Source organism: Colius striatus, chromosome 1, assembly GCF_028858725.1.
Source record: "Colius striatus isolate bColStr4 chromosome 1, bColStr4.1.hap1, whole genome shotgun sequence".
NCBI classification, from domain to species: domain Eukaryota; kingdom Metazoa; phylum Chordata; class Aves; order Coliiformes; family Coliidae; genus Colius; species Colius striatus.
In genome coordinates this window covers 151,628,103-151,649,214 of record NC_084759.1, presented here as the reverse complement: position 1 = coordinate 151,649,214, position 21,112 = coordinate 151,628,103, and the positions used below count along the sequence as shown (strand labels likewise).

General features: G+C 43.4%; 1 protein-coding gene across 1 annotated transcript; it reads right to left on the bottom strand.

Annotated features, from left to right (window-relative positions):
- Nucleotides 1–9,011: 9,011 nt before the first annotated feature.
- RASD2 (RASD family member 2) lies at nt 9,012–17,751 on the bottom strand. Its single transcript, XM_010208716.2, has 3 exons — nt 17,102–17,751; nt 12,881–13,160; nt 9,012–11,308 (listed from the first exon to the last, which is right to left on the bottom strand). The coding sequence occupies exons 2-3, from the start codon at nt 13,149–13,151 to the stop codon at nt 10,779–10,781; spliced, it is 801 nt and encodes a 266-aa protein (XP_010207018.1). The 5' UTR covers nt 13,152–13,160; nt 17,102–17,751; the 3' UTR covers nt 9,012–10,778.
- Between the last annotated feature and the right edge of the window lie 3,361 nt (nt 17,752–21,112).

Below are 21,112 nucleotides of genomic sequence, written 5' to 3'. Positions count from 1 at the left end.
GAATGTGGCAGTTTACTCAGTGAGCCTTGCGTATCTGGCCTTGCATAGCACTGCAAAGCTTACACAGCGCTCTGTTTTTTCCTTCTCACTTCTGAAGTTAAAGTAATTTTGGCTGTCTGGACACTTATTTCTGGGGTCGTCTATGGCTGTGCCCCACAATGGATTTGTTGAAGCACACCATGCATCTGTTGGAGCATACCACAAGTCCCTTTTTAGAGTGTTCACCCGTGTTTCCTTTCTCTGCAGGCCTAAACAATGTGTCATGTCTAGCAAGGGATACAGACACACTGTGGCATGAAATTTCAGAAAGGCTCCTGTAATCTAGACTTAGTCTTTACAATACAGCTTCTAAGCTTTGCCTGGTACCAATGCTTGCTTATGTGAAGAAGGTCAAGCCAGGGAAAGACCCTCAGTTTTGGCAGTCATTTGTCACTCTCTGTATTGTTGCCATGGCATGAAATGACATCTCATGGCTTTGTGAGATGGGATACAACATGTTGCAGAGAAGAGCCACTGTGCTATATGTATGAAAAGCTCTTATCTCCTCAGTCATCTCCCTAGAACTGCCAGGAGGTAATAACCTCTGGAAACGACATCTGTGGAGACTGGTAGCCGGCTTGAGCATACGTGCAAGGTCATGGATGAAAAGCCATCAAGCAGGCGCAAACATGGCAGTATGTGACAACATCCAGATGGTGAGGACAGTCAGAGCACAAAGGCTGACATGCAAAATGGGAAATACCTGGAGATACAGACACAGCTCAGCAGAGCCATTTGGTTTCATCTTGATTCTGACTAAACAGAAGAAGCTTTCCACTGAAGTTTAGGAGGGCCAGAAATACCAGGTACTCTCTCTCTCCATCTGGACATTTTGTTGAAAGCTGGAGCAGAACAGAGAAGGATCTTTCTAGAAAAGAATAGCAGCTGACAAAAGACTTAGAGCTAATTTGGAGATAATATTTTACCCATTCTCTTGCTAGTGCTGTTCTTACTACTTCAAAGTCTTGGAGCGTCCAACATACCTCTAGTCAGAAACAGTCTCTCTCATCTATTCTTGCTTCAGATTCTCCTTTAGACAATGAGGGAAAAGACAGAGGTGGGAAACACATACCCAGCCAAACCCAGGTCGGGGCAGAGATGACAGATTATGTTGGGGCCTCTGTTGTCTGTTTCGCTTTAATTCCTGGTTGACAAAAAGATAGTATGGGAAAAAAAAATTCAAACCCAACATTTCACTCTGGAATACATTCCCTTTCTCAAGTCTTTTAAGAAACAGCAAGATTTTCTGTTTTTTTCTTGTGCAATTGAGCAGGAAAGCAGAAGGGCGTCTCAGACAGTTTTTGTCATACTAAGAAAACCTTCACTACTCAAGCACCTCTCGTGCAAAATCACTTCTCTTTTCTGCTTTCTCTTTCAGGGTAAATTTGGTTCAGAACGATGTTTCCCTCTGATAAATCTCAGTCCTTAAATGCTCCCTCTTCACACAACCAATTTGGATAAAGTTGAGAAAGTACTCAAGTGAGCCTAAGCTCATCTCATTTTCAAAAGTCAACTCAGTCTGAAGTGTCATGGAGAAATCAGCAAAACTCAAGGCTGCTTGATTAACAAGGTTCTTTCAGACATTTTCCTCTTTGGCAGAATTCCTGTCTGAAAAGACACATTGGGGAAGATGTGTCAAGTTTCAAGAAGAATAGACAGAAAACATCCCTAATGCTTTCCCTTCCACCAAGGGCATTCATGTTTTGTGCATCTGTTTACTGCCTAGCTCAGTGAAGTGTCCTGCTCCTGCTGGAGTGCTATGCATCAGCTGGGTTCTATATCAGTTGGAAAGGGCAGACATTTCTCCAATGACTATGCCATGGACAAACGAACCGAAGTATTAGGATACTATGAACTGTTTTGCCAAAGCCTATGTCAGAGATATTCCCCTCTGGGAGATCAAGGGCAAATAACAGCTCTTGCCTGGGCTACAGCAGTACAAAGGGACCACTGAGGAGAAGTTCAGTCCTCTCTGTGCCTTTCTGCTGCTTTCAACTTTTAATTCTGTGAGTGGGTAGAAATGTCATCTGTTTCATTGATTTGTATTTCAGAGGTTTCAAGTTTTAATATTTTCTCATATTGTATTTCAGTATATTTCATACACTGCTTCTGGCAGAATATGACTCGTTGCTTTCCTCTGAGAGCTAGGGGAGGTCCTGGCTTGGCTCACAGGCAGGAGACCAGCAGACATCCCTTGAGACATCACCAGATCCCTAAAGGAAAGGGTGGTCAGCAGGCCTTTGCTGTGACTTGGCAATGTCAGCACAGCTGCCCCACTTCTTCAACCTGCCTGGATTCAGGTTTCACGACAGCCGTATGTGAGGCAGCTCCACTGCCTGTCACAGGACAAAGTTTGAAGATAGATCTGAACTACCATGAGCCACTGCACAACTGCAGGACCACCAACATGGCACAAAGGTGCTCTGTCTACCTGAAAGATCCCTCCTTGACAAGACTGATAGAAATCACTGCAAGGAACCAGTGCAAGAAGAACAAAGAATTTACTCATCCCCTGGGCTACAAAATCATACTAGGTCTAGGCGCTGCTACTACTACAGTGCAGAAGTTACAAAGTCTCTACAGAAATAATTAGCTTTCAGGTGTTTATCAGGAAAGTGGTCAGAATACTGTATTGCATACAGCATCTTCTTCTCACTTGAGGTTACAGAGAGGAGGCTGGTAATAAAAAGGTAGACAGATGTCATTCATAGGATAAGACAGATACTGTGAGGCACAGGGTGGACATGGCAGATGTAGTTAATGACTAAGATTCTGCCTTCGCCTTTGTGTATGTCGGGACTGTTTATTTGTTGTGCATTTGTATACTGTCTGGTATAATAGGCTCCTGGTCTGTGGACAGGGCTCCACAATACAGATAAGCACCGCCATGACTAATGATAGACCTTGTGTAACTGCCCCAAACTCGACAAAAGTTGTAAGCAGTCTGAGTCAGTGTCATTGTGTAAGGGAATAATTTCTGCTTTGGCAGTGTTGGGGACAGTTGAAATTGTTCTCTCTGATAATTGCCAATCTGGATTTCTCCCAGATGGCAGCATCTCATAAAGAGTGTCTGAGAAAAGCTCCGGTCTGCTCTCTAATAAGGCTCCACGAGAGAGTTGTTCATCCCTATCACCCCTTATCCATTGCCTTAGGCAAGCCTCTTGTCAATTTGCAGAACAAGTCGTTGCTCTGTGTTTATTTTTCCTTTTTATTTTGTTTCTTTTTAGAAATTTGTATTTATTACCTTGGCAATGAGCCACCCAGCAAGGAACAAACTGTTTTGTGACAGAAAAGATGAGACATTCTGCCCTGGACCAGCCAAAAGCAATGTCACCGATCTTCCCTATGCCATCTTCTAGCCTCTTAAGTTGTGTTTAACAGGGCTGTGTTTCCCTGAGGCACTCATTTATCCATCAGAGAAAGGGTGAAAGGAAAGGTTGTGCTTCACATCCACCCAAGGAGCCCTGAGTGAAAATCTTTCTGCAGCCCACTACTGTTTAACACACAGATGTGTAGTGACTGAATAACAGGGAGTAGCCAGTGTGTGATTTTAATCCTGATGCTCCTGGGACTTGCCAGCTCAGCAGCTGCTGAAGAGAACAAGGCTGTAGGTAGTACAAAAATCAGGGATTATGCAAAATGTAATTGCTCTCCCGTGCGTTGCAGCAGCTGGCACTGCAACAGCTCAGCTCCTGATTGAGGTGATATTTGTTTCTGGTCTGCCTCTTCACCTTTAACGTGTTTATCTGTCGCTGCAGTACCCAAGTGCCTCACAATCTAGAAGGTGTTTATCCTCTCTCAGCTCTCCCATGAGTGCTTTTGGCTCTCTGTCAGGGATGAGAAACCAAGATGCTGATTCATGTAAAGAGTTTGGAAACTGGTGGGGCTGTTCCTAGAGATTATTAGATCTCTGACCTGACAAATAAGACAGAAACCCATGGTACCCAACACCCAGTTATTTTAGCAAATTGGATTTATTTTAACTCTGAAGCTCCTGGAAGCAGGAGCTATTTGCAAAGACGTTGAGGAAATAGGTGGAATCTGTCACGGCCCCGATGTTAGTGGGGTCTGAAATACAAGATCCAGCTTTACTACTGTGAGTCTGTTTCCTGTGTTTCTCCGTTGCTTTGATTCCAGGATTAACACAGAAAGACCACAAGTCTAGGTTTAATAGAGTCGTGCAGTTTTCCAGATAAGGTCTCAACGTGTAAGAAATTGTTTCTGGGAGCCAAAATTTTTCCCCTCCCCCTCCATTTCATTTACTACAACCATACAGGTTGTTTTCCTTTCCTTTTTCTTTTTCCCAACTTCAAAATATGGACTCAAGACATATTGCTAAAACCAATCTAAAATATTCAGTGCTCTCATGTGAGTTGGTGTTCTGTACTAACTGCTGAAATCTGAATGCTCGGAGGACATTTGAATAAATAGAGCCCCTCTGAAATCCCTCCTTCAGGAAAGTGGAGGGGAGGAGTGGGCTGGAGAGAGGGAGTTTGCTTCCCTTTAGGTCAGAGTGATGTGAGGACACATATTCATTTTGGATTTTTTTTCCCTTCATTTATGTTCTTTTGCCTTGCTACAAGATGTCCTAAAAGACAGTGACCTCATCCGTCCTTGTCTTCATGTTTAATCTGAACTAATCTTAGTTATCCATCCCAGCCAAAGCACAGGACACGTTTGCATAAATCGTTCATCAAATACTTATGAACAATAAACAAATGCACAAGAAACCGCCCATGGACAATTCACTCAAGGAGCTGTTTGCTGCAAACAGTCCAGGGATCTTTGTGGAAATGTTCTAAAAAGCAGGGTCTGACGTAAGAAGCCCTGTCCCTATTGTTAGTGGTCTGACTGGAGGGGACCAGTGAACTACCAACCCCCTAGCTGGGGGGTTGGGAACATGCGGTGAGGACAAGCAGTCAGAGGGAAATGCTTTGAAACAGACTTGGGATCAGACTCTGTCACAGAAACAAGGATGAGGGATCAAAGTAACCTCAGCCAGTCTAACCCACTGCCAACACTGAGCTACCCCTGTAGGCTATATGGATTTCAATGTTTTCCCCAGTGTTTTCCTAATGGGACTTTTATGACGCGTCTCAGAAAATTTTCCAATAGATTCCATTGCCCTAAAGTCTGCCCTGCTCTTTTGCTTATGGTTTCCTGCTTGATACTCGTGTTCCCACTGAAATATCCCACTGTCCAACTCTAAACAAACTGCTGTCTCAGTTGTCATCTCCAGCTTTCAAAGACATTTAGGAATTTTCAGCCAGCCTCAGACATTGTTTACCTACATGGCATAGAACTATCCCTTTCTGAGTTTTCTTAAGGCTTACTCAATCCCTCTAGGCTCATAAAGTGTTTTTCTTGCTAGTTCTTGGCCTCTTTCCAAACTGTCAATAACTTTCTAGGAACACGATGTCTGGGACTTTGGGTGGTTCTGCTTCCTACGGATGGCCAGTGATGGTGGGGGCAAGAAAAGGTCTTTGATGCAAAAAGAAATGTTTCTCTGGGAAGTCTCAGTCTCTTACTGTACTGAATGGTGGTTTGGAAAGGCACGGGGAAGAGAGGAGTTAGGCTCGTAGCTGTGTCCAAACCTGAGTACACAAGTTGGGCTTGCAGCATTTTGCAATGTGTATTCCGCATGTCAGGTACTGTGCCAGGAGCAATGCCTCAGTTTACAATCACAGCATGGAGATTACTTTCTTTTCTATGGTAACATATCCGTCCCATATTGAATGATCTATGAAGTGGGTCTGGCTGGTGATCTTTGTTTCCCCACATAATAGAAACGGAAGGGAAGAGAACTTCCCATGAGGACTCAGAGATGTAAGATCTAGGGTGGAACTGGTGCTACTCATTTCCCCCCTGCAAATTCTGTGCTCTGAGAGCAGAGAACATGCTGTTGCTATAGAAACCATTGAGGAACATGTACATTATATTGCATCTTATATATTTTTCCAAGGACACCCTTTAATCTGAGCCTGCCACCATGTAATTTTCAGAAACAATAATGTTAATAAAACCTCTAAGAGTAATAGTGATTTCAAATCAATCAAATAATCATCACTTACTTAAAAAACACCTCTGCCTGTAACCTTCTACTCTAGCCAAGACACTGGGACAGGGGTAGCAAAGCAGCTCACAGTACGGTACATGACAGGAGGGTAAATCTTAGGCACTAAAAGATGTGATGAGAGGTGGGGGATGGGTCCTACACACAGTGGTAAGTGGCGGTTAACGATTGAGGCAAGACAAAGAAGCTAAATTAAGTGTCTACAGATTTGACTTGTGTGTAGACAAGGATGGAATGAGGGTGAAAGGTACATTTTGTAGCATACGCTCTAGCCTATCTTTCCTCTTCTTTACGCCCTCAGCCTCCTGTTGAAAACTTACCTTGTAAGCCCCTTTCTGAAACTCTTTTCTGCTGTCTTTTAAAAAATTATCCCACCATTTCCTACATGCTTTGGTGATAATAACAAGCCCTCCAGTCTCACAGGCAATCAGACTTACTACATCATGGGGGTCTCAAGGAGATAATGCTCTTTGTGAGGCTGCACCATGAAAGCCTCTCCCTAGCATCAAGCTGGCCTGGTGGCAGCAGTCCTCCTGGGGATCCTTCAGAACAGAAGCCTAATTTAGTCCTCTGGATGTCAAAACAGCCTTTTGCTTTGCCCTTCCCACCCTCAATTTATTTTTTACTTAATTTACCATGACCACTATTTCCTTCCTGATTTGTACTGACCCCATGGCTTAATTAGATTTTTGTCATTATTTATTGAAGCTCCTATAATGTGTTGACTTGTCATTTCTTCAGGACAAGGACTTTCTTGCTATGTAGAGTAATGTACAAAATAAATCTCAGCTCTGTCTTGTTCCAGGGCTGTTATTGATCCTAAATCAGGTACATGTCCCTGCACACTGTCCTGGAAATACATGAGGCTTTGTATTATTAACGCTAGGTTTTATATACGGCAGTGTAGGACAAGGTAACTATTGGAATAAAGCAACTTAATGATGCTAGATAAGACCAAGTAACAGTATACCTGCTTGCAGCATCTTTGCCAAACAGATCTCTTCCTCCAGGCTTGCCCTTAGTCCAATGCATTTTCATGACTTCGTAGGTTACCCTTTTGAATTCCAAGGAGGATAAAAAGAAAGAGTCATGTCTCTTTCCATTGCCTCCAAGGCCTGGCTGTAAGTCTTCTCCTTTCAGGGTCTTGCAGTTTCTGCACACACATAGAGTTTCCCATGAAGCCCATCCCTGCTCTGTCTTACAGCCAGACAACTTCAGCAGTTAGCAAGGAGGAAACAATTCCCCTTTCCTCTTCCTCCCTTAGTCCCCTGTGCAGGCTGGTAGCCTTGCTCTTTCTTGTCCAGCCCCAGCCCTTTTCACAAAACATAATTGCTGCTAACTGTGAATAAAGATCTGATACATATACTGTCTGGTTGAGGGGCTGTAAGCACTTCTAGAGCCCAAATAATATATGAATATTAATAGAATGTCTGTAAGGATATAATAAAAGCAAAAAAAAAATGTCCTCAGGAGTATGATAATCTAAATTCAAAAGCTATTACCATCAGTAACAAAATGCAGAGAGAAGACTAGGATTACTTTAATAAGATTACCCGCTTATTGCCATTTGTTTCTGTGGGTGAGTGTAATGCTGCTTCAGCTTCATCCCCAGCCAGTTTCTCAGGTGCTTTTCACCCTGAGCATTGGCAGACCAGGTTGGACTTGGCCTTCCACTGGCCTTCCTGTGGGATCCAGCATATTTCTGTGAGCACCTGCTCCTGGGTCTTCAGCTTCCTCTACTCTTGCACCCTTGCTGCCACTTCACTAGCTTCTCCATGTCCTGTGGCTTCACGTCCTTGGTGGAAAAGACAGGAAGAGATGACATTGAAGGGTGAGGAAAGCTGGTGTCTTTGGGGGAGAGTGTGGAGTCTCCTTCTCTGGAGATTTTCAAGAGCCATCTGAATGTGTTCCTGTGTGACTTGATCTAGGTGGACCTGCTTTAGCAGTGGGGTAAAACTAGGTGATCTCTAAAGGTCTCTTTCAACCCCTACCATTCTGTGATTCTGTGATGGAAGGACAGTAAGGAAAATAATTTTAAGGTCAGTTATATAAGACAAAGGCAGAAGCTTGGTGATTATGAATGCTCTCTAAAAATTCAGCTTTATCCAGCAGGCCAGGAAGAGCAGACATAGACTCAGTAAGGCAACATGTGGTCTGTAGTACAAGCCTCTTAACCCATCCAACAGCCAGTGCTCATGCCCTTCTGACTTCAAACCTTCCATGTCCCTGTGGCACATGAGTCCCAGAGCTTGATTACTTGTACATTCAGTAGTCATGCACTTGAGTGGAGATTCTGTAGGAGTGGGCATGAGCTCAGGGGTAACAAGGCTCATTTAACTGAGGGGTGCAGATGGTAAGAGAGAGAGACTGCTGGGAGAACAGTGATATCTCTGCAGAGACCATATTAAATGTCACCAGAGATGCATATGCCAGCTCTGTGCATGAGGGACAGAGCTGCCATTCTCTTGTGTTGGAGGCAGCATGGGGAAGAGTACTCTGCATCTTTTTGTGAGGATGTCTGTATAGCTAAGTTAATGCAGATAAAAAGAGAGAAAGAAAAAAAAGAGAGAAGGAGAGAAAGAAAGGGAGGGAAAGAGGAGGGAAAGAGAGAGAGAGAGAGAAAGAAAGAAAAAGAAACTAAGTAAGTAAATATAGGTAGAGTTTTGTTCCAAACAGGCAAATATGTAGCCCCTGGTGCCTGGAGGACATAAAAGTCTCTTCCAGAACTTACTGGAGATCTTATCAGGGCTCTCAACCTAACTTGCCTGGCTTCACCTACACAACGGAAATATAAGACTTTCCTCAATATTCTCGGAGAAAGGAAAAAGGACACGACACAGCTAATAAATAAAACAGGTTTAATCACAAACCGTGTACATATTTATAGATGGGGAGGGAGATGTGGTCTGAAAGGTGCTGCCCTGGCAACGGGAACAAAAGAACAGTGTATTTTACCAGACGTTATTCAGTACCAGTGGAGGGTGGAGCTGATAAATGAATATGGGATTTTGAGTCCCAGGGGCTAATTTTTACAGACAAACATCATTCTTGTGTTCCTATCAAATTATAGCATAAACTAGCTCACAGCTCTGTCTAGGACACAGCAAGACAGATACAGACAAGAACAGAAATTGAGAGTGAGGGAAGGACAAGAAATCTAAATGTTGTTCTGAGGTATATGTGATATATATGTGGTACATGAGATATATACTCTGCTCTTGTGTGCAGTCCTGAGGCCATGCTTTGCCCACAGTTATGTGTGCACTCATCTCACTCATTTCAGTCAGTGAGACTGGCAAGCTCACATCTGAGAGAATATGTTGGGTTTTGACGGTATATAGGAGGACATGAAACAACAAAGAATGAAGAAGAACAGGGAGAGAGTTGAAGACGAGGAAGCCCAGAATGGGCTGAGAAAGAGAAGTGAATGGACAGCCCTAGATTTATCTGGTGAGACAGATCACCCCCATTTGGACAACCAGCACCAAGCTCCTGTTCTGAAAGACTTCTGCACTGCAAAGTTTTCCATTGGGGCTACCTTTACCAGACAATGGGGAAAACCATGAACAAAATGACTGGAGGCATGTTAGTAGAACAAATAAGATGAAGCTGGCCCGACACCCATTTAGTTTTTATTTCTGAAAGAAAACTCAGCCCTGCCTCTGACGTGATGTGAGTCTACATATGAATCTAGTCAGTCTCAGCTGATACAGGCAGAGGAAAGCACCATTACTCCAGTGACCAGCAGGGCAAAAGGTGGCATTTGTACTACGATATTCAGAGTCAGTGTGGCTGCTTTGAGAAACGATATCACATCAGGCTTGCAAAGCAGTCAAATGTATTGGTCTTTTTGCAGAACAATTTCACTTTCAAACAATGTACATATTATATAATTTTACAGATGAAAGCCACCTTTCACTGCTAGAAAGCAGACACTGTTTTGTTATTAAACACACTTGCTGTCAGATTTGGCAAAGAACCCACCCCTAGACAATTTAAAAAAAAAAAGAAAACCCCAAATAAAATCTATGATACGAAACAACATTCACATCAATGTCATATCACAAGTGTCCCAGCAAACATAAAGTCAAGATCTTCTTAATGCAGGTCCCCTCAGAAGTGAGTCAGAGCCATGTGCCCATGAATAGTGTCCGGTCCCAATCTGGGAAATGTCTGTTAAGACTGCTGCCCTTTGAAAGACAAGTCCAATGTTTTTTAAAGGAGTGCTTCACACATGCATGCACACACGCACACAGAGATACACACACACACACACACACAACCTCCTCTCTCTTAGCAAGAGCTGCATGCTAGGTAACTGTTAATGCCTTCTGTGCACTTTCGACCTACTTTCTTTGTTGAGGATGCGGTCGAAATGTCTTTTCTTCTCAAGTCTGTATTCTTTAAAGGAAAAGGGGAACGAAGAGGAACTACATTACAAAGACAGTGAAATGCACTTTGTTTTAGGCATATGTTTTTTCCCTGTCATTTACAAGGACGATGTTATTTACAGTCATGACTCAGCAGAATCCACAGGAAGAATCATCCTTGCTCCATGTTGGGTTTTCTCGTTGGACCCCATGAGCCCATTCTGTGCTTCCACAGACCATTTTTCTTTAAGGCACTGCATGTGGATGATGACTTCAGACAGAAGTGCAAACTCCCTTCACTGAATAGTGCATTTCTCCCTCTCCCTGGACTGACCTTCCCTGAGAACTTTTGATTTGATGTACTTCAGGTCACTGTTGACGCTTGGCCGGCGAGCAAAGGGAGAGATCATGCCATAGGCGTCCATGTCTTTGACTCGGCGCATCCGGAAGGACTTCTGTTGGAAAGTGTCACCGTACTGGATGGAGATTTTCCTATGGAGGGAAGGACTCATCTCATGAGGTAGCTTGGCCATGCTGAAGAGGACGTAGAACATCTCATCCACATTGGTGTTCTTCTTGGCTGAAACTTCAAAGTAGGCGCAGTTTTCGTCACTGGAGACAAGGTCTTCACCTTCGTCTGAGCGTACCTTGCGGAAAACTTCACTGTGGTCATTTTTGTTGCCACAGATCACCATGGGGAGGTCAGCTGATTCCTTGGTTTTGTTCTTCAGGCAGGATTTGACCTCAAGGATCTGTTTCTGGAGCCTCTTGACCTCATCAAAGGATTCTCTGTTGTCCAGGCTGAATACCAGGATGAAAACATCTCCTGCAATTAAACCAAAAGATACTGTAAGGGCTTGTTGGTCACAGCCTGTGTCAGAGGAGTTAATTTAAAAAACTCAATAGATTTATTTGCCATATCCTCCTCATATTTTCTTTGTTTAGTCCTTTGGAATCTATCCACTGAGCTGTACTTTAATTCCACTTCTTCTAATTCAACTTCCCACACCTTTTTTCTATAGTGCTAGAGAAAAGACTTTTGGCTGTTACATTGCTCCAGCCACATCTGATTGTGTTCCTAAGTTGTACTGGACTTGCAAGTGATTGCCCATTTTGCCCTCTTTTGTAAACATGTTTCCATCTCAGATCTGCTGCCTTGCTTTTATTTTTTTCTCCCTTTCATCTGTATCTCTGCATAAAATACAGACTGTTCTGACACCAGGAAGAGTGAAGAGCTAGTAGCCACTCAGCCTTGGCCTTTTGACTACACAATACACGAAGCAACACCTGAAATGAAGATTTACAGCCATTCAGTCCTGAATGCCTAAGTCAGGAATGAGAGGTTTCCCACTGTGCGGTGCTCTGCTGTCATTTCGTTTGCTCAAGAGGAACAGACCGTGGAAAAAAAGAAATACATAAATGACACAGATCCCCTGGCATTTCCTCTTGACATTTCCCGACTTACAATTCCTTTTGCAAATACAAAATAATGTAAATCGTTGCCTGATGATTGACATTCATGTGGAACAATGCTAAGAGAGCTTTCAAGGACAAAGGCTCACATCTGCATCCCCGAAATTGGGCTTAGGACCTCACTGAGTGTGGATGCTAGCCTGGTCAGATATGAACACCACTTTTCACCGGCTTGCTAGAAGGGTAGACAGAAAATCCAGAAAGTAGGTTTGTTGTGAGCTGTCGATAAATATCTCTGTCTCTCACAATTGCAGAATACATCTTCCGTAATCATCTTCCCCAGTTAAAGAAGATGTGTTAGCTCACAACAGGTACTACTTGACAGTGAGAATGTACAGAATGAGGCCACCATTTTCCCTTTTTTCCCTTTAACACATTTAGTTAACCATATTGCAGTAAGAACGGGTAGAGGTAGAACTATCCTTTTACTGGAATATCAAATCAAGGGACTCGGGCTGGGAATTTCAGGAAAAAAAACCCCCATCCTGGTGATTTTCTAGGTTAGAATTCTCTTCCTGTGCATTCTACATTTGTTTTTCACTGCTTGTGCCTTACAGTGCCATGCTTATTTTGTCCCTTGCTGCTCTTTATGCCCACGCGATTTTATTCAGCCATTTATTTGCAACTGCAATAAAAAATATGGAACAGGAGGGGAAGGTAGGAGGGAAATAAACTAGCAGGAAATCTCAATTTCAGACCCTCACCCTGCGGACTTCTGTGCTTAATTGCATTCCCTGTAGTGCTTGGAGTGTCCTTGCCAGGAAATATCTCCCCAGAGAAGTACATCTTGCAACAAAATCAAGCAGTTCCTTCGGCTTACTCTCAAGAAACGCTCATGTCCAGGCTACAGTTTTCAAACTAATGTCTATCCTTACAATCTTCCACTCACCCCTCCCCATCAGTAAACTTCCCCTCGCTTTCTCACCTGTCAGGATGGAAAGCCTCCTCATAGCAGGGAAAGGGTGATTCCCAGAGGTGTCCAGGATGTCCAGCTGATACATGTCTCCTCGGATGTTGTAAACCTTACGATGAAAATCTTCAATGGTGGGAGTGTATTGGTCCTCAAACCGGCCATTGAGAAAACGTGAGACAATGGAGCTTTTCCCCACCCTGGAGGCTCCCAGCACTACCATGCGGTACGAGTTCTTGGCTGGCACATTCAGGGTGCAGTTTCCACCAGACATGGTCTTCATCATTGCTTGGTCCTGAAAGAGGAAATAGCAGAACTAAACGGAGGATGGAGTAGGGCAGCTCCTTACCACAAACTTGTCAAAGAGTGCTCAAAGAGCAGAGTCCTGATTAGTATATTAATGATCCATATAGCAATTTTTTCTTTTCCAGAGAGTGTGGTGTGGGGTTTTTTTTTTGTTGCTGTCAGGTTTTTTGTTTTCCTTTAAAGGCATATAAAAATGTAGGCTTTTACACTAGAAATAACATGGGTTTGGATAGTAATTTGCTATTTCATTTAGGCACTAACGGCTAATTTTATCAGCTGGGTTTCAACTTAGGCACCAGGTTCCTTCTCACCATCTGCGTAACTTAGATATTACCAGATTTTTCAGTAGAGCTCAGTTCTCATTCAGTTACATAAACACAGAGATCGGATTTTCCAACATACTGCATCCTCTGCAGCTGCCATTAGGATCTAGATCACTTTGATTGTCCAAACAGGAGCTGTGCATAATACTCGTTTTCTGAGATCAACCAGAAATCAGACAGAAACAAGAATCATGCTTGACATCAGTGGAAGCTAGATATCTCAGTAACTTTAAATAGGTGGTCACATGCAAACTTCATTGCTGATGCAAGGAGTTTGAGATACCAAATAGCACTAGCTGATGATAAACCCAGAGGTCTGTGCCTTCAGCGACCTTTTAGAACCCAGATTTTAACCTTAATGTTTGGACTGGTAGTCTGAGAACTCCCTGTCAACAAACTATCAGCATTGCAGCAGGATGGCTGGCAATGCAGGGAATTGCCCAAATGTAGATTTCATTGGAGTTTCGGTCTTCATTACATACGCAGCTGTTGTGGGCATCACAGTCTTTGTGGGTGCTAAGTACAAGCGGGGGAAAAGATGAAGGACAGCCATCTTAAATAGCTGTTATACAAGATTTCCAACCTCTGATACCTAAAATGAGTTTTGAGACCCCGGGGATCATATTTTGACATAGCACTCAGATGCAAAAAACTTTGATGGAACAAAAAAGAAGAGAGTTACTTGTACATTCTTCATGTACCAGTTCATACGAATTGTGCACTGAAAGGAAAAATATAACCCCTGTGTGGAGAAAGCTAACCATTAAAGCAAAGAAGGCACATTTTTGACAGAGTTTATTTTGGTTACTAGGATCTTATTAAAGAATAATCAAGTTCCCACTGTGCCGTTTATTTAACTTAGGTGCTGTTTATTTAATATTACAATGCGAGTACTTTATGTATACTGAAAGATCATTTCTGCATCCAGATCTGGATTCCTATCTCTCCCTTGAGTGAGTTTTATCTTCCAAGCTTTCATGTAGCTGACCCTTATCTCAGTCAAAAGCTTAAAATCTTTTACTTTTTTAAACATGTGCTAAGCACCAAAGCGGCAGTGAAGATACGGTCACGGCTAAATAAAGGAGCCTCTGGAATTCTGAGCCAGCATCGTTACAAGTGCTGTGCTATAACCCAAGGCAACAGCAAAACACTACTATTTATTATTATTGCTATAATCTGCCACGCACCAGCAGCACATTCAGCCCTATCTAAAGCACAGAAGAAAATGTAATGCATTCCTCAGAGTAGCTTACACTCTGCATTATATTCAGCGGGTAGGACAGCATAATATTAAAGCCAGACAGTGATGTCAGAAAGTAAGTTTGGATGGAAACACACATACAGAGTTATGGTACTGCAAAGAGCACACCTGGTGTTTGGTCTGGACTGGTTCTTTGATTTCAAACAGGACCCATCTCCAACAGTACGTAAAGACCGAATGCAATCTCTGAAACAGCACTGCCAAGTACCCTGGGTTGGCACTTTCCTGTGTAGCCGGTCAATACTGTCTCACATCCATGGCCAGACAAATGATGACAGAGCTGCTTTGGGAATGCTTCCTTTCAACCTCTCAGAATTTATTTGGCTGAGAGGGAGAAGGAGGAATGTATTTTGTTAGAAAAACTACAAACTCCTCTACAGCCCTTGTTCAGTGTTTATAAATGAGTCACCTTTTCAGACTGGGATGAATCCGATGTAGCTGCATGAGGGCAAGTGGACTGCATTGGTTCACATCCACCGAAGATCAGTTTCACACAGCTTGGTGTGGCAGCCTCTGGGAGTTAGCAAAGTTACACTTTTTAAGCAAATGTCCTGTATGGGATGTGCACACTGAGGGGCCCGATCCTGTCCAGCAGCTTTACAAGACAAAATACTACAGATTATACTGCTGACTGACAAGTAACCACTGAGCTGCTGGTGATAAGAGAAACTCCCATCACATAGCAAAGGAGGTAGATTGTGTCATTGCAACTGCTTGGAGGGTTGGTTTTGCATCTTTAATGAAAGAGTCACTTTTACCCTCCACCTAGAAGTGAATTCTACTGCTTTGGACCTCAGTTAACGTCACTGTATACTGAACAGCTTGTAAAAGGAATTACCATCACAGCTACCTGCAGGTGGGGAGAGAAAGGCACAGGGAAGCTGAGGGACCACCCAAGGTCAAAGAAATGGGAAGCATGAACAGACTCTGGGACTGCTACCTTTCCAACTATCTCCTTCCCACCTTTCCTCACCCTTTCGTCTCTGGTGGTTAAATCACACTGCTCCCAACCCACATCAAAGGCAAAATCCTATGTGCAGACATGGGTTCATTTCAGGATGCTTTAGCCCCAAGGATGTAGATGTACCGAAGGGGAAGAAGGGGTGTGAGGACATGCAGTTTTTAATGTACTACATAGTTGTGTTATAATTTCTTTGTTCCACCTACCAAGACATACAGTCAAGAGGACTCTTGTGCTTTTCTGACCACATTTCATCCTGCACAAAGTCAGAAGATGCCTTTCTACACTTTGATTCATTGGGTTGCTACTCATATCATCACCTCTGCTGCAAATCTGACTCAGAGTGTGCCGTTGAACTGGGAGCTTATATCTGTGTTTTGTGCTCTCTCTTATTCCCCTACTCGAGTTTTTTTTCGGCTTAATGCAATCTGTCTTATCTCCTCCTCAGAAAAGGAATGAAAATTCAGCCTTCACACCCAGGGGTGGGGGAAAGTACAGGGGCTTGTACATTGAAAAAGATTAAAGGCAGAAGAAAGAGGAAGAGACCACATGTTCACATACTAAATAAAGCAAAATCAATCAGAGGAGAATGAGGAGACAAACAACCTCCAGCTGGCTTTAATCTACATCTTTTCCTTCCAGTTTATTAAATGCTTAAGCATAGACTAATTCCCGGTGGTACCTTCTGCTTTCTGCACTGGCTTGATGCTAGAAACTTTACATCAGTATTTTACATTGGTACAGCACGGGGATTTAAAAATGCCATAGAAATGTAGGCAATAAGTGTTATCTCCACTTAATAAAGGGAAACGCTCATACTCCTGGAGAGAGCTGAAATAGCTGTCCCAAATCAACATTAAACCTATTTCTTTTGACTCCCTGTGTCGTCTTCTACCTGCTAACTACCGCTATTTGTTCCACAGGCAGATATTGGTGTGAGTGACAGTGCACCTGCTTTTGCATGCTCTGCGGAGCACTTGTCTGAATTCCAGTGAGGTGCTGAAAAATTTGATTGTGAGCATCTGCAGAGAGATATCTAAGGAAGATATTCTTCATTCAACCTGCTTAGAGCTTTTACACCTTAGTTTTCCATCCTCCCATCAGGGGGTATGCTCCCTACCACTCCCTATCCAGGAACAGACTTATGAACTGCCTCTCTTGCACTCTGCAGTTTTCAGCTACTCTTTGTGTCTGTTTGCTATCCCAAGGTAATCCACTGCATCCAGCTAAAACAGACACAGGCAGACGCAAACCATACCATGCATAACAGATCTGTCACTTGTTAATCACTGCAAGTATCCCTCTAATTCTCATGCACACGACAATCACTCCCATGGGATGATTTTTTCACTACTTTCATCCCAAACTCCGTGCTACTTTCTTACCTCTCTTCCCTTGGAGGAGCAGTCCTGGGTCTTGGTGTAGTCTGATGAAGCTGATAATTTTAATCAGAGGAGGCTGCTGCTGTAAAAGTCTGTCGTTCTGTGGATCCCACGTTGGTTGCTCTGGGCTCAGTTCTTCACCAGTATTTCCTGGGAACTTAGCAGGATTGGGAAGGACAGCAGGGCTCCAGAGGGCATTCCCCCATAGATGGGAAGTAGTGGATCAGGCGACTGATGAGAGCTAAAGAAAGGTCTCAGAACTAGTTTTTCCCTTGGGTGAGATGAGCTCTCCTCCCCACAGCCTCAATTGGAGAGGAGAGGCAGAGTCTCTCCCACTCCCACTGGCTTTTCTTCCAAGTTGTGCTCCGTGGGCTCTGCTGTGGACAAAGGGTCTCTGGAGCGACACCTAGTCAAGCAGGGCCGTGGGTGCGGATGTCTGGCCCACCCTGTCTCTACACTGCCTCAGACTCCTTGGGTAAAAAGCAATGAGGGCATGGAAATTGTCTGTAGTGGACCTATACTTCCTCAGTATAGCCTGGCACAGCCCTCCCTCCACAAGCACCTTTTCTTCTGGTCTGAGATTTGCTTTAAAGTATTCTCTTTCCAGGACAGAAGAGGCTTTTCTTTACGTTTGCCAATTAAGTCTTTCTCTTCTTCCCTCCCTGCCTTTCTCCCTCTCGCTCTCACAACTACTGGCAAATTGCAGATTTTCCTTCTGTAGGACTCACAGATAATTGGCTCAACTCCTCCCTTGAAGTCAGTGTCAGACACAGGGGAAGGAGGGGTACTGAGGGGGTGGGATTTTGTTCCTATTGAAAAAAAAATCTTTTCTTTTTCCCTCTAAACAGAAAGTTCATATGCATTGCAGACTGCACATTCCCTGTCTTTCCACCAGAGACCTCTATGCATGCATGTGAGGGGAATGCGTTAGCATATGTGTATGAGAGACACGGAGGTTTCACTTATTTTGCAAGCTGTAAATTTCATAAGCTGTTTCTAAAGGCTCTATATTTCCATGCCGATCTTTTCTGCTAGACAGAAGCAGACTGACTCATTTCCCAAGCAGGGGCTTTCTGTCCACAATTCCTGTAATTCTTTTGCCGTATGAGGTACTTTCTCCTGTTCCCTCAACCTCGAAGGCGTTCTGTTAGGATTGTCGGTTAGTTTGATGAAGAAATAAGAATAATGTGTAACTGCTGTTATTTCATTAATACTTAAATAAATGGGGGGGGAAAAAAAAGCTGAACTAGAACTAGGGAATAAATGTGTAAAAAAAGGTCAAAAAAACCTGAAAGTATGAGGGACAGAGGGTCAGAGAAATAATAGAAAGAAGAGAAACAAAGACAAATTGGGGTGAATTTAAGGAGTTTGTTCAACTCCAAATGAAAAATAGTGTTTGCAGTTTATTTCACTATTTATTGTCTCTATTTTTTTCTCCTTCTTGAGAAGAAATGATAATTTAGATCTACAAGCCTGTTTTAAAAGATGTCAAAAGGATTGATTTTGAAAGATTAAAATTAAATATCTCAGCATTTCCCACATAAAACTCCTAATTGGAGGTGGGAAAGTTGGGGGAAGAGGAAGAAAACCACTTTGAAATCTTCAGGGTAGTTTGATGATAAGAAAATTGGAAGGGAGAAATGATCTCCCAAATATGAACAGAGTTTCCAGTCTCCCATAATTCTTTCCCTTTTCCTTTGAGGAAATTCACTTTTCATCAAACACAAAGATTCCTCCAACTACCTTGTCTGTTTCACCTCCAGACCTGCATCTTTGGAGGAATTCCTGAGACGCTTTGCTTTTTCTCCTCCTTCTCCTCAGAGCACAGGGAGGTTTCTGCCATCACCTTAATGCTTCCTTCCTTCACCCGTGCTCTCACCGCTGCCAGTAACTGTTGGGGAAGGTGCTGTGACCGCTGCAGGCCCATGGTCTACCACGCCTGCATATCTCTCTGTGCCAGTGGGCTTTGAAGGCCACCACATAGGCTATGAGTCCCATCCTTCGATATCCACTTGAGAGAGGCAGCAGCTCCCACTAAGGTCAGGGCTGAGCGGGAGATGTATTTGGGGTCCCCAGGCTAACACAAGGGCAAAACACTATTGACTGAATTGGGAAGCAGTAGCTCCTGACTTCCTCCTGGTGTAGGCAACTTTAAATTTGGGAAAGAAGAGCACAGCTTGCCACAGCACCATTGAAACAGCATTGGCTTCTGGTAATGAGTCAGGACCTGAACTCAAATCTTTTTAAACCACGACACAAGGACTCTTGGTCAGCTCCTGAGTCTTTTCTCTTTGGCAAAAAGTAGAGGAATATTTTTATGGCTCAGACAAATTTTTGAAATATGATGCTTTCCATACCTAAATCATTGGTTCAAATCAAACCTGGACCAAAAGCTGACATGTTTTGCTTTTGGTCAACAATTTGTGTAGCTTAGATCCAGACACAGCAAACAGCATCCTAGTATCAATTGCCATGGGAGGGTGCTGCAAAAATCACCAAAGTAGCGTTACAGAAGATAAACCCGTCTTTCACTCCTGTAGCTCACATGTCGAGTGTATGGGTTTCTCTGCCAAACTAGAGAGAAATGTAGTCATCATGGAGACCATCTCATCAGCCTGGAATCTCAACCTACTCAAGTTCTTTTGTAAACCAAATACAAAACTCTTAGCTGGCTTCGCCCAGCCCAAACTCCCACTCAGCTGTCTTCTCCAGCATTTAAAGTAGTCAATTGAGTTCCTCATACTATATCAAAATAAAATAGGAATGTGCTTGACTGGGCACCTTGGCTTTATCTGGTCTCTTGGCAAACAGCTAGTAAAATAACAAATTGCTTTTGAAATAAGACTTTGAAAGAGAATTGTAAACTATGAACCTTCAGAGGCTGAAGAGATGTTGCTGCAGCTAGGCTTTGATGCCTTCCCTCCAAGCTCAGGAGACCAGGGCTCAAGGAATCCCTACTTTTCCAAAGATGTGCTGAGGGGTTCCGGTGGAGACGTTACATCTGCCCTATCTTTGTTTTTAAGGTTATAAAAGGAATAAGGGGATCAGAGACACAAAGCCTCTGCCAAAAGAAGAGAAAAGGTTCCCAGTCTTAGCCATTTCTTCTGGTTAGTCAGAGACCATTAGCTTTTTTTAGAGCTTATAGATCTTTACCAGTTTAAAACCCAGGCTCACAATGAATTACTCCCTGGAGGCATTTTTTTTCCCCACCCACTCCTCCAGTCTATAAAGAAAGCCTAAATTAGGTTTTTATCTGGCTAAAGCTGTCTCAGAGAATGATAGGCTGTGGCTGCAGAGAACCACCACCACCACTACAAGGGGCTGTGCCTGCCTCACTAGATGACACTGGCCATGGCTTGTGGTGTAGTCCTCAAGTTTGGGAGTCCAGTGAGAGACAAGATAAACTGAACATTTGGCAGAAGAGTTACATCAACTGAACAGCATGGTTTATATAGGACTAACTGAAAGCAAATGACCTCATCAACACATGTACTCGTTAGCACTTATAGGTGTTGTTTCTGAGGCTGGTGTGCAGGTCCTGCCAGCTCATCCACCTCAGGGAGGTGGCAGAGTGACTGTCCCTAGAGGTGTTCAAAAGATGCATAGATGAGGTGCTGAAGGACATGAGTTAGTGGTAGTGTTAGGTTATGATTCTATGATCCATGAGGCTGCCTTAGCTGTGCAAGGTGCTGCAAATGGTGTGACTGATAGCAAACGCATTTGTGCTTACTTTGGCTCTGCCTAGACTGCAGGTGAGCAAAGAGGGAGAACTTGAGAGGGCAAGTCAATGGAAGGACAAGAGAAAAGTTGCAGGGAGAAGCTGAGTAAAAAGATGTACAGAGGAATGGTGAGAGACAAGAGGAAAGTACTGCTGTCTTGTGTTGACCTAACCACCCGGTTCCAAATAGTGGTGAAGACCTAATGTGAAGTGACTTGCTTTAATGGTGGGACACGTGAGCAGGCAACTGCTCCTCAGACCCCTCAAAGCAGCTTCCTCTTCTCTGAAAAAAAGTG